Source organism: Salvia splendens, chromosome 2 (assembly GCF_004379255.2).
Source record: "Salvia splendens isolate huo1 chromosome 2, SspV2, whole genome shotgun sequence".
Lineage (NCBI taxonomy): Eukaryota > Viridiplantae > Streptophyta > Magnoliopsida > Lamiales > Lamiaceae > Salvia > Salvia splendens.
Window position 1 is genome coordinate 37,031,975 of NC_056033.1, and position 12,846 is coordinate 37,044,820.

At 39.4% G+C, this 12,846-nt stretch overlaps 1 protein-coding gene and 1 long non-coding RNA gene across 8 annotated transcripts; one reads left to right on the forward strand and one right to left on the reverse strand.

The window, feature by feature from the left end:
- The first annotated feature begins 3,179 nt into the window (after nucleotides 1-3,179).
- LOC121792562 lies at nucleotides 3,180-7,852 on the forward strand. 6 transcript variants are annotated; one of them, XR_006048895.1, is made up of 14 exons: nucleotides 3,180-3,546; nucleotides 4,365-4,423; nucleotides 5,212-5,331; nucleotides 5,453-5,535; nucleotides 5,631-5,760; nucleotides 5,829-5,906; nucleotides 6,001-6,087; nucleotides 6,196-6,320; nucleotides 6,395-6,455; nucleotides 6,683-6,725; nucleotides 6,802-6,879; nucleotides 6,944-7,028; nucleotides 7,127-7,257; nucleotides 7,475-7,852. It is a non-coding gene; the product is annotated as an uncharacterized LOC121792562 (long non-coding RNA). The 6 variants fall into 6 exon arrangements; XR_006048898.1 differs by having other exon boundaries at nucleotides 6,395-6,443; XR_006048894.1 differs by having other exon boundaries at nucleotides 6,395-6,725.
- A 1,281-nt stretch (nucleotides 7,853-9,133) lies between these two features.
- On the reverse strand, nucleotides 9,134-12,399 carry LOC121765641. 2 transcript variants are annotated; one of them, XM_042161848.1, is made up of 7 exons: nucleotides 12,229-12,399; nucleotides 11,696-12,075; nucleotides 11,492-11,585; nucleotides 10,806-10,927; nucleotides 10,520-10,672; nucleotides 9,527-9,625; nucleotides 9,134-9,377 (listed from the first exon to the last, which is right to left on the reverse strand). In XM_042161848.1, exons 2-7 carry the CDS (start codon nucleotides 12,014-12,016, stop codon nucleotides 9,315-9,317), a joined length of 852 nt encoding a protein of 283 aa, XP_042017782.1. In that variant the 5' UTR covers nucleotides 12,017-12,075; nucleotides 12,229-12,399; the 3' UTR covers nucleotides 9,134-9,314. The 2 variants fall into 2 exon arrangements, with proteins under 2 accessions (XP_042017782.1, XP_042017779.1); XM_042161845.1 differs by having other exon boundaries at nucleotides 11,696-12,031; nucleotides 12,229-12,397.
- Between the last annotated feature and the right edge of the window lie 447 nt (nucleotides 12,400-12,846).

Sequence of the window (12,846 nt, forward strand, 5' to 3'; positions counted from 1 at the left end):
CCCCTTGGCCTTCGCAGCCTTGACGCCGGGAGGACACCGGTGTGCCGGAACTCCCTTCATCCACGTACGTCCGGTTGAGGTCAACCGGGTGGTTGCCGCTGCCGCTGCTCGTGTAATCACCAGCTTCAGTGGTCTTCGTCCTCTTCGGCGCACCAGTGTGCAGAATTCCACCTTGTAGCTTCTGCTAGTCCCTCAAGAGCGCCCAGATGGCCTCGTGCTTGAAGTCGCCGTACATCGACCGGTACGACAACAGCGCTTTAGCGCGCACGTCGCTCGCGCTCTCGCCGCTCCCCTGTGACCGCGTGAACTTCTCGAACTCCGCCACGTACAAGTTCACTTGCTTCTTGACTTGATCCCAGTGCTTGCGGAGTTGCTCGCGCTTGCGCTTGTACGCGGTCGGCGGCTTCACCGAATTATAGAGGTCCGCGATGCGTTCCCAGTACGCGATCTGTCGCTGGTTGTTCGCGAATATCGGATCTTCCGATATATCTACCCAACACCGGGCCAAGGTGAGAGTTTCGTCGTCATTGTAGTTCGTACGGCCGGGGGCGTACTCATCGCAATCACCGGGAGGCGGCAACTTCTGCGCCCGCTGCCGGTTCCGCTTCTTTCTGGCTGGGGCGGAAAGCGGTCGCGGCGGGGTCGGGATCGGCCGCTGCGGTTGGGCGGTGCGGAGACGGCTCCATGTCAGACAACCCATACGATTCCGTACTGAAATCGGGATCATAATGGGCGTTGGTGTCGAACGAACGATAATCGCCGGGTTCTGTACCCGGCCAATGCGCCCCTGCGCTAAACGTAGGACTATTGGGGCTTGAATCCATTTCGTAGTAATTATGTAATTGTAAGTTTCCAAAATGAAATCGAGTGAAATGAAATGTTACAAATGAACGGTATTTATAAAAAAACAAAACCGCGTGCCATCGTCCGCGGTTGATCGTCCGCGACCTCCACAATGGGGCGGACGATGGCGCGGACGATGGCCATCGTCCGCGCTATCCTCCGCGTAGGGCGCGACTATCGTCCGCGCCCTATGGCGCGCACCCGCAATGGGTGCGGACGATGGATGGCGCGGACGATGCGCGCCATCGGGCGTGCCATCGTCCGCCCATTGCGGATGCCCTAAAACTCCTCCTGCCACATCATTAGGACAAGCAATTGGACAAGCAATAGTCCAGCCATAGCCCAGCCACAATAAACAAAATTATTAAAAATAAATAATTAACAATCACACAAAATACGGAATTAAATTTACGACATATATACGGGAAAATTCAATAATAATATTAAAATTTTAAAAAGTACATTAATTAAAAAAAATACAATAAAAAAAATTTGCATTAATTTTTTTAAAAAAACTCCTACTCCACGCACGTGCCCCCCGTCTCCACCTCACGCCTCTCCGTCGTCGCCGTCGTCGCCGCTATCCGGGACCCCCAAATCTGCGGCATCTGAGGTCGCGTCAGAGCCCCCCACATGTGCCGCGGCGGCAGTCAAATCGGCTCGCATACTCACGAGCAGTGCGTGAAAAAAACTCTTCCCCTCGGGGTCAGTGGCATTCTTCCAGTCAGATATAACCTTGTACATCTGAGCCCGCGTTTGTTGACTCGCCAAGAAGACGAGGTCGGCTGTCGGGCTGCCAACAGTGGGGGATGGCGATTGGACCTCCTCGGACCTCTGGCGAGCCCGTTGCGCCCGCCTTTGACCAACCGGGCGAGTGCGGCGAGTAAACGCGGTAGGGGACGGGGTCTCCTAAGCATCTTCGGGGAGGTAGTGGGAACCGCCGCTGCTGCCGCCGGCGTAATCACTGGTACAGTTCAGGCGCTGCTTCTTCGGCCAGCCAGCATCGACTCCTGCCCGAAACTTCTCGGAGTCCATTAGCACCTGGTAGCAGTTCCAGTAGGTGAACTCCTTGTAAAGCCCGGGCACGGGGAACTCTTTCTCCGCCATCCTCCTGCAGTCCTCGTCAGTTTAGCCACTGGACTGCATTCGGAGGGCGTTGGTGTACAAGCCCGAAAATCGGGAGACCCCTTGCCGGATTCGGTCCCACCCCTTCCGGCACTCCTCCCCGCTGCGTGGCCTCCCATCCGGACAAAATGCCTTGTAGGCTGTTGCTATTTTAGCCCACAAGTTGACGATCCTCTGATTGTTCGAGGCGATGAGATCATCGCAAACACTCACCCAAGCCTTGGACAGCGCGACGTTCTCCGCGTCCGTCCACTTCCTCCGTGCCGGGCTGTCGTCATCAGCCGGCTGTGACGACTCGCCGACCACCCTCTTGCCCTTCCCCTTCTTCTTCTTTGGCTCGCCCCGACCCCGCCCTATTCCCCCTGTTTGAACGGGGGTGTCCGCATCCCCGAGATCTATCCCCCAACTCCTCTAAGGAGAAAGAATCACACCCAGTGAACTGCGTCTCCGCTGGAGTCGATGTGTGCGAAGCAGCAGTAGCAAAATCAAGACTGGGGCGATAGACGTTGCCCCCCGGCGTCCCCTGCATCTCCGAGTGCCATGGCGTCATCTGCATCCCCGGGTACCCTGGCGTCATCTGCATAGGGGGTTGCCCTGTATCGCCGGACCCCCGGCATCCCCTGCCATCCCGGCATACCACCCCCGGATGCCACCCCGGGCATCGTCTGCTGCTAAGGGTAGTAGTACCCGGGCATCGGACCCCATCCACCTCCCGCGGGTACCGTCGGAGTTTGAGACCCGCTCGTCACTGGAGTAGACTCGTTGTTGTGCTCCATTTCGCGTTGTTGCTATTGTACAGAAATTAAGATAGAGAGAGTACTCGTTAAAACAAGTGGTGCAAATGAAAATGAATTCCAAATCACGTATATATAGTATTTCGAAAATTAAAATAAAAAAAAATCCCGCTCGCCGATCTGGAGCCTGCAATGGCGGCCAGGAGATCGGTGAGCGCATCGCCGAGCGCTCGGAAATCGGCGTGCGCTCGCCGTTTTTCTCGTCGATTTGACGCTCACCGGCTGCAATGGTTCGGCAAGCGGACCGGCGAGCGCCAAGAATCGGCTAGCCGGTGCACTCGCCGCTATTGGAGATGCTCTTAAATGTTTTGGCGACTGGGAATGTATATTTGTTTTGATATACAGTAATATTTAATCCAAGTTTAGTTATAATTAAGTTATTAATTACGAGAATAAAACAATGGAGTAATAATGAAATCTCCAGTAGTTGGCTGTTTTCAGTATTCATAATCATACGATTTGATAATCGATGATGAGAATTACCAGCCATTTTGTTTTGGAAATTTGTTTTGGAAATTTGAATAATGAAATCTCCAGTAGTTGGCTGCTTTCAGTTTCAGACCGTTTTTTCATGATTATCTTTACCATCTTCTCTCTTTCCAATAACTCTAGAAGCCTGACTTTCCGATCATGGTCTCCATTCAGAGCAATTCGTCATTTAATGGCGATACAAGCCTAACTATCCAATTTCTTTGCCATTCGCCATCATCAAAATTTCAGAAAGGAACTCTCCCACTATTTGTTCAAGCCCTCTATGGCCTCTCGTCACCGAATAAGAGTCGAGGTAATTTCTCTTGGATTTCCTTACCAAATCGAATTTGTTACTTGCTGTCGCTATTCACCCATCACCGATTATCTTCTTCATATGTTTATTTTTTTAATCATTTTTTTATACCTTTCACATTATTTCTGCTGCTGAAAATCGATTTACAGTTTGTATCTCTTTTTTTTGCATAATATTACTCGCTCGTAGTAGCTGTTTTGGAATATTAATATGCTACTCAAGTGGTTCTCTGTGAAAATTTTGTTTAGCTACTCCATAATAATGATTTGTGCAGTTGAGGTAATTATGAGCTTATTTTTCTTCCTAATTTTTCGGGGTTTTGAATTTAATTTTTTGGATTGTTTTGTTTAATTCAGCTATGCCTCTTTTACTCTATTGTCTCGATTTGCTTTTGGATAACAGTTTAACTACACCGCATATGTAAAAAGCAACAGAAATCCGATTCCTTCATGTAGCCGTTGGTTGTTTATAATTCTACTGCTTGATTGAACTGTGGTGTGTGTGTGAAAGAGAGGAGTATTTTTTGGCTTCACCATTTGTTCGATTTTGTTTTTCTATGATGATTTGCTGCACGGCTTTTAAACAACTTGAACATACTCTTCCCCAATATTAGTGGTGCTGTGTTTCAGCTTGCTTTTTCTTTACAAACTTCTTCACAAAAGCGTGTGTGAAGAAGCCTTAACCGGTGTTGTGTTTCAGTTTGCTTCTTCTTCACAAACTTCTTCACAAAAGTGTGTGTGAAGAAGCCCTAACAGGTGTTGTGTTTCAGTTTGCTTCTTTTTTCCCTGAAACTTATTCTCTGCTTGTTGTTGCAACAGATTACTTTTTGGATCACACCTCACCTTTGATTTTTCAACATCCTCGTTCCCTCATCTAGGTAATGATGCAAGGGCTAAAGATGTATATGTTGTTAGTATGCTCTTTTTTTTTGTTTTCTTCAGTATCCAGTTCGGTTTTGTAATGCGCAATTGGAATATTGAAGATAATGATTATAGTATTTGGTTTTATTAGGTTATCCAAAGAGCAAGCATGATTTATCCTTAATCTGCTTTCTGATTAATTGCTAGTTAGATATATGAAGATATTGCATGTTGCCTAAGCCGTGGGTGTTTCTAGGATGAATTTCAGTCACTTTTTCTATGCCTTCGCCTATCCAAGTAATCTTTGCATATGGAATCAGTGACATGAGACATCATTTGTAGCAAATTACAAAAAAAAATCATCTGGAAACTGTTAAAATTATAATCTACTTAACTCTTAAAATTGCCTGAATTATTAAGTTCAACTGTGCCAAGTCGTTGTTAGAAACTGTGCTTCACCAATTTGCAGTTAAATAAGATCTTCAGGAGGCTGCTCATTTGGGAACTTGTGATTACAACTTTGGAATCCAAGTTCCGGTATTCGTTCGTGTACAACTTTTGGAAGCCAGTGATCTAAATTTTTAATTCACTTTACTTATATGATTTGGCATCTAGAGCAGACTTCTTCTCTACTCAAAATCTTTAACTAAGATTAAGTTCTACTATCAAATAAAATCTCCTAATTCCAGAACTCCCAGTTTTGGTTTAGTAAAGACTTTGCTTAATATTGTGTTTGTAGGCCTCGTTTGAGATTTTTCTTTGTTTGAACACTAATTGTATTTCCATAATTTTTTTTCATTTAAAGAATGGAGAAAGCCATCATTGTGGTTGGTTGGTTGAGCATATTGATTTGTTCAATTGCTCAGATTCATGGTGATACCCTCGTGCCTTACTCTTCTGAAGAGTGCTATCCCTAAAGGAGCAGGTTCAAACTTAGTAGTATTTGTTACTGTACTAATACAGATACTGTTACTATATATTTTTTTTATTTATTTTGAATATGTATGTGTTTATTGACTCAATAACTAGCTTCTTTGTCGTTACAGTTTGTCTTGATGGGAGCGCTCCTGCTTACTCTTATGTTGAGGGATCTGGAAACGGATCTCACAGTTGGATGGTGTATCTGCAAGTACACCCTTTAACATTATTTCGAAAATGATTTTCATTATTGCATGCTATCTTGTGCTTATATTTTCCATCTTTTTTGTTTGATGTATATTTCAGCCTGGTGGATGGTGTTACTCACTAGCCGAATTTTACAATAGATCACTGACACCTTTTGGAAGTAGTAAATGGATGCAGCCTCAAACCATCTTTTCGGACATAATGGATTCAAATTGCATATCTTATCCAGGTACATATATATGTGTGTATATAAATGTCTCAATTCCGGATGATAATTTGAATTTTTATTTTTTGTAGATTTCTGCACTTGGCACAAGGTTTACCTTCATTCATTATTGTGATGGTTCATCATTTATGTCAGATATATTGCACTCAGTAAGTCTTTGGTCATTTGTTATTTTGTTTTTCTTCATCTTTATGGTTAGAGATAACAATCTTACCAACTTATTCAATAATACTAATAATTCAGAAGTCGAACCTCTCATTTCGAGGTGCAAGGATTTTTAATGTTATGATGGAGGAAATGCTTGGTAAAGGAATGAGAAAAGCCAAGGAAGTAGGTTTTTCCCTTGACTTAATTTACTTCAATTAAATAGATGTACATTGTCAAGATATACGTATCTGACATAGAGCTAACTTCATCATTTGAACTTTATTGTTTCAGGCTATACTCGTTGGGAGCTCTGCAGGTGGACTAGCTACTATGCTCCATTGCGATAAGTTCCGAAATCTCTTTCCCAATACTAGCCGGGTTAAGTGCATTTCTGACTCCGGTTTTTTCCTTCATGGGTAAGTATTACAAAAAAAATTTATACTCTAAACAAAAATGTGATTTATCTTAAATCTTAATGTTTCATTGACAGGAAGGATTTGCATGCACACATAATAAGGGAACAATATTACAGTGGTGTGGTAAAAACACATGTATTCTGCTACACTTTTCTACTTTATATACTTCTTACCAAGAAAACTCCATATGTTTTAGAATGATAGGGAACCTCCTCATAATTACATATTCTGTTAAATTTAGATGTAATGTCTTCTGATTTTGTTGGTGCATAAAACTTTATTACCTTGAATGTTAACATGAATTTTTGCAAGGTTTAATGTTGGCATATCATAATTGCAATAATTTTTTTCTGTGGCTGAAGGAGTTGGCCAATGCTTTGCACTTCTAAGATGAATCCAAATTTGGTGAGGGATTGTACATATTTATTATGATAAATTCTCATTCCTAATCTTTACAACTAACTATTTATTTGTATATCAGTGTTTGTTTCCTGAATATTTTACTGGGGATATTCAGACACCGGTCTTTGTACTAGAATCAGCTTTCGATAGTTTTCAGGTACACTAAATATAGTTTTACAAACATTTCTGGTTAAGCGTCAAATTAATTTGATTGTCTGCAGGTTCTATACGTGGTAGGATTCACTAGTTGCGCTCGTAACTTGAACTTATCGACCTGCAACTCTACTGAAATAGAACTCATGAGAGGTACTATAATTGTTCCAATTAATCTTCATCAATTCTAATTTCTAACTCAACTAACTAACATAAAAAATTATGTTTCCATTTTCATTGTGTTATTTCAGAATTTCGAAAGACATTCATAGAAACATTAGTTGGACTGAAGAACTCTCTTAGCAGAGGTGTGTTGGTTCACTCTTGCTATCGTCATGGCCACTTCCCAGATTCTCAAACGAGTATTTCTCTTGCAAATAAAGTGAGTTTTGTTTCTATTTACTTCTTCATTTTATACTTGAGGAATATATATTATATTTTCTTTTAATGTGTTATACTGGATATTTATTATTGAGAGATTATGTTGGACTATTTTCTGTTGTACATTATGAATAGTTTGAATATACACATTTTTTTATATAATTAGCACATTTAGTTTCTAGCTATTTGTTTACTTTGTTAGTATATGCAATTTGCAGACAATCAGGGAAGCCATTATAGATTGGTACTATGATCGAAGTTCCATTCGAGAAGTAGACATTCAACACGAGTCACCGCAAGATTGTTCCATTCATTCCTCTGTTCCGATGTCGTTGAACAAGCACTCTACATCATTGCCTCATAGTAATACATTGAGTTTTATTCTCTTCTCTTCTTTTTGTATTCCTACTCGGGGTGGGAATTCCGATATCCATGGGTACCCGACCCGAAAAAACCGGGTACCCAAACCCAAAATTTGTCTAAAAGGCACACCCAATACCCGACCTGATTTGTTTTTCGGGTATCTAAATATTCGACTCTTTACAATTAATAAAAAGAAAAAAATGAAAAATGTATTAAATTTTTTAAAGCTAAAATTCTCTTTATTCATTGGAATATTTTATTCTATTTTTGTTTTGTATGCTAATTATGTCTTTTCATGAACATTAAAATGTCAATTGTATTACCGAGGAAGGCCAGTGACTAACCAAGAGGCGACGACAGAGAGTGTGTAGGCGTTAATGTAAAAGATACAGGCTTGAAGAAAGAAAGAGAGGGAATGAGAGTAGAGTTACTTTAATGGAGAGTCGGATGATTGACGGATTTATACTACATGTTTACGAAAAATAACCTAATTAATTATAATTAAGTAAATAATTACGAAACAATGGTCTGCGAATTGGATCTATACAGAGTTCGGGGGAGGGGTCAACGAATTTAAGGATTGTGCTGATGGTGTCTATGATTAGTTACTACAGTATCAATTTCTTTTTGATTGAATAATGGGAATGTTATTTACATTTTAGCACCACCGTTTCACTATGTTATACAATGTTGTCCTAATAACTAATTATAGAAGCAATATTGAATATTCTATTTTCAAATGGTTGTAGAACAGAAAATCAATACGCAAATATTCAGATTATCCTTAAAATGTTGTTAACGGCAAGAATACAATGTCAAAAATAGCAGTTAAGCCAAAGAAGACAATTTGAATAAATACTTCCTAAACCATGTAGTAAAAGCTAAGTATAAAAGTAAGTAGACTAAAATAATAAATCTATATTAAAGTTGAAATATGTAAAAATGGAAAAATTCTACTCTGATAAGAACCACTAATAATTTTTTAAAGGTGTGAATTTATATAAATATACTAAATCCTAGGCATAATTTTTATGAGATCAGTGAGCGTATTTGTATCAATAAATTAAGTCTCCACTCATTAATATGATGTATGTGCAGTAGCACAGTACTTGTTAAGTTAACCTCTAATACAGTAATACAGATAAACATTAGTAGTATTAACCAACACCCAGGCTTACATGTTGTGCGTGTTGTATGGGAACATCGTGTGCGATGTGGGCCGCATGGTTGTCCAAAAAATCACGCGGGTGTGTGGTAAGTTCTGGCCAGATCGCAACATTTGACGGGACTATGTCCACGTGCTACTGCTACTACTACTACTACTACTAAATCTCATAACTTAATCCAATATGTACTATGTTGGTTCATTAGACTAAATCTCATAACTTAATCATATATTGATAATCATGTGATAATTAGTGATAGTCAACTCTCTCCAACTAAAATAATCTCACAACTAGATTATATCTTAGTAGTACTATTTTATCCAGGAAACTGAACACCACCAAAGACTATTTGACGAAACACAATTTGCATTTGTACAAACCAGCATACGTAATTTCGGGCGTTCAAACTCAACAAGAGCCAACCAACTAGGTATTTTTACAGTACTGCACTTCTTAAATTCTAAAAAAAATGTACTATGTATTTGCATTAGCTTCTTCCTCCAGAGAAGGTCAGCCACGCCTTAATTTCTCATGCATCGTCCTGACTCGGACCGGCCGAGCCCTGTTTTTTCTCAATGAGAAACTCAAGTTTCTGGTTATGAGGCCAAGAAATGTCAGATTTAGATGCACCATTAGAAAATGAAGCTTATAATTTACCCTCAATTATTGATCCGTGCAAAAGTATCTTTATTTGCAGAACTATTAAGAGTTATGCAGCAACATAAAGAAAACAGAGATCACCTTCACTGATTTGTTCACTTCTTCTAGCTTGTTAAGCATTGCATCTGTAGGTACCACACCTTTGGATTCCATCAAAGCCCGGCGAGGAGATCCCATTATCTATAAGACAGTAGATGCTAATGTATTGAGTATACACTTCTCATAAGCAAGTTTGACAACTTACAACACATGGAGCTTAGCGTCCGTGAATTGGCACAACAAATTCTGTGGTTTGCATCAAATGCGCATAAAAGAGAATGAGTTCATGAGAGTCATGCTAAAATTCATCTCATTTTGGTAGGTAATAGTTTTGCTATTGAGATGCAATGAACTCTGTAAAATTGTTCCAGGAAGGGAAAGAACATCAGTCAATTGATTAAGTTATTCATACTTCATATTCATAGTTATGATTCAAAAGCTTATTTCAGGATAAACTGTAAAATTCTCTAATTATGAATAGAGTAGATTATAGAGGTAGGGATCATTAAGAAAATATGTGAAGAATCTGGTTTAGGGTGAGCAAGTCATTTGGTCAAACATCAGAGTTCATCGGAATTTCAAGCCAGGGGCAACACCCTGACATAAATTGTCACAGTTTTTCCCCTTCTTTTTGAATATAAAAATCATCCTTCCCATATTTATTGTTTTTAAATTTTATTTATTTCCTTGGCGTGATGACCTTGACCCTTATCATACCACTATATGGAATTAACATCGCGGTCAGACACTTTAAAACATACATGGCTATTTATTGCTACTGGGCACAACTAATTTCAAGAACCATGGTGATCAGAAGAAACATGGTCAGAACCGGCACAATCATTTTCTACTCCAGCTACGTTAACTAAGAGCATGCACAAACAAATTATGTGTTCTTCTATCAACTAAAGCTACCTTAAGATTGACATGTGTGACATGAGGTGAATATAGAACTGCCATAAAAAAAAAGCAGAGCAGGTATCTGGCAGAAAGTCTGATGGCATCTACTAACAAGGGGTCGGAGTTATTGTTTACCTTTGTGCTTTTAGACAATGGTGATCTTAAAACTGCTGGACCCAAGGTCAAAGATTCCATGCGAAACATACTTTCAGTGCTGTTAACTTTGATGTTAGGGTCCCAGCTTATGCCAGTATCTTGTAAAGCCTTTGAAGCACGTGTTATTATAACCTGTAAATGTAAATTATTTAAGAATTACATTACAATCTAACAATTCAACTTAGGAAACTATGAGCAAATCAGCAATGTAAAGAATCTTATTCTTAATCAGAGATAAGTTTAGATAATTTGGGTCAGACAATACCTTCCTCAAAAATCCAGGGTTACTGAGTCCTTGAACTTGTAATTCATCGACAGGTGCAGCCTTACCATGTACAATACTTTCAACTCTAAATGTATGCAGTCCATACAATGATTGCAGCCAACCTGCATATTCACATGTGTGTGCATATATATAAACATCGTTCATTTCATATAAAAAGGGAAAAGAGTTATTGTGGTGATTGATGAGAAGGAATCAAGATAAGGTCTAGAAAAATTGTAATGTTGTTCAAGCAAAAGAGTGGGGAGGTGAAACGAGTTGTTATAGAAAGCTCAGACATGTGTTATTCTCAACCTCACCTACTATTAGTGCAACTGTTTATCTACCTAGTGATGTAAATCATCAACGTATATGAAGTATGAACACAACCAATGAGCTTCAGCCTAATTGGCTAATTATCAGATAGAACAATGTTACCAATGCCCCAGTGATGAATATTTGTAGGCATTATGAGGTAAAAAAGCATCACAGAAGTCCACAAAAGAAGCACATACAAATATAAACAACATTCGATAACTAAAAACTGATAATCAGTCAATGCATCCTACAATCAAGTTAAGCAATACCCGAAAACTGCTTCACAAGTTAGATGGTCCATCCAAATGCAAATTTCCATTGCATTTGACATTAAAAAAGAAGAAAAACAATTGGAGAGCTTCATGTTGTACCCTGTTCTGTGATAACATCAATAATCAATGGAAGAGGTACATGCTTCTCAACATTTCTGTTCGCTAAGAAAGGTATATACGAAGGCCTAGACACCTAAACAAAGAAAAGAAAAGAAAAACATTATCCATCAGCCCAACTAGTCACCACTCACCAAGACAGTTTTTAACAGAAATACAGAATCAAACAAGATACTAATTAACTACCTTATACACTATTCCTTCCGATGTAACATAGAGTTTACGCGATGCAATCTCTCTCTGAAGCACATATCTTCTATAGGGCAAATAAAGCAGCATAATTATCCCAACACCCCAAGCCAAAACTAGCAATAGAGATATCGAGAGCCATATTATCGTATCGTAATTAACATGTTTCGATGCGAGTTCGTCGAACGAAGCTGCGTACAGCACTCTCGGATGATTATCGGCTCCTTCATCAACATCAAGATCAGAGCCGGAATCGGAATGCAGCAGATTTTTATCAGAACCAAGCTTCAGCAGCCCCTCAGCATGACCCATGAGCATTCTGTTGGGTGAATCCTAAAATTATGCAGCTAGTAATCAAGGAACGGAAACAAATCGAACTGAAAATGAAAACACGATGAGAAATTGAAAGTTGAGTTTCGATTCTGGAAGAAACATATCGAAAATCGTTTCACCCTAACATTTTACATTCTGCTGAGAGTGACTTAAAAGTGTGAAAATGGGGAGTGAATTAGGGCTTGCATAAAACTCACCGTTTGCTCATGCACCGATTCAGGTTAGTGCTTCAAGTTTCTGGATCTTTCTTCCAATTAATTCCCAACACAACCAGAAAATTCTGGAGGTAAAGAATGAAAGAAAGAGAGAAGAAGAATGATACAGCACCATAAAAGGAAAAAGAAAAAAAGTCGATAATAAAACTAGTTGTGTAGTAAATGAAAATGATTAAATATTTTATTTGTCCAACAATAAAACAGTGAAACAATCAATTATACTGGTTCTTGAAAAGAATTGCTTTTATTATAAAGTTAGAGGAGATAAATTTACTTGTATTACAAATTAGGAGGTGAAGAAGTCCAATCAGTCACCGAATAAAGAAAGAGACCTAAATAGATGAGCTAAGTAATCAAATAAGCAATCAAATAAGTAATTGAATTTAGTATGATTACTTGTTACTAAGATTTTCCCCAATCATATCTATCCTTCCAATGGGATATAAATAATTCAAAACAAATTATCAAAAGCTTATCATTAGTAAATACTTAAATGTATTAAGAAAATTATATTAAATGAATAAATGAAGACTAAATAAAATATAAGTATAAATAAAACAAGAGATAAGACTAACAAAAGTAAGAATAATCAGATGATTT

Coding starts and splice junctions, on each gene's coding strand:
- LOC121765641 (XM_042161848.1), bottom strand. CDS start 12,016: ATGCTCATGGGTCATGCTGAGGGGCTGCTGAAGCTTGGTTCTGATAAA. Junction 10,673..10,805: donor ACCCTGGATTTTTGAGGAAG/GTATTGTCTGAC, acceptor TTACATTTACAG/GTTATAATAACACGTGCTTC. Junction 9,626..10,519: donor CATTGTCTAAAAGCACAAAG/GTAAACAATAAC, acceptor ACTGTCTTATAG/ATAATGGGATCTCCTCGCCG.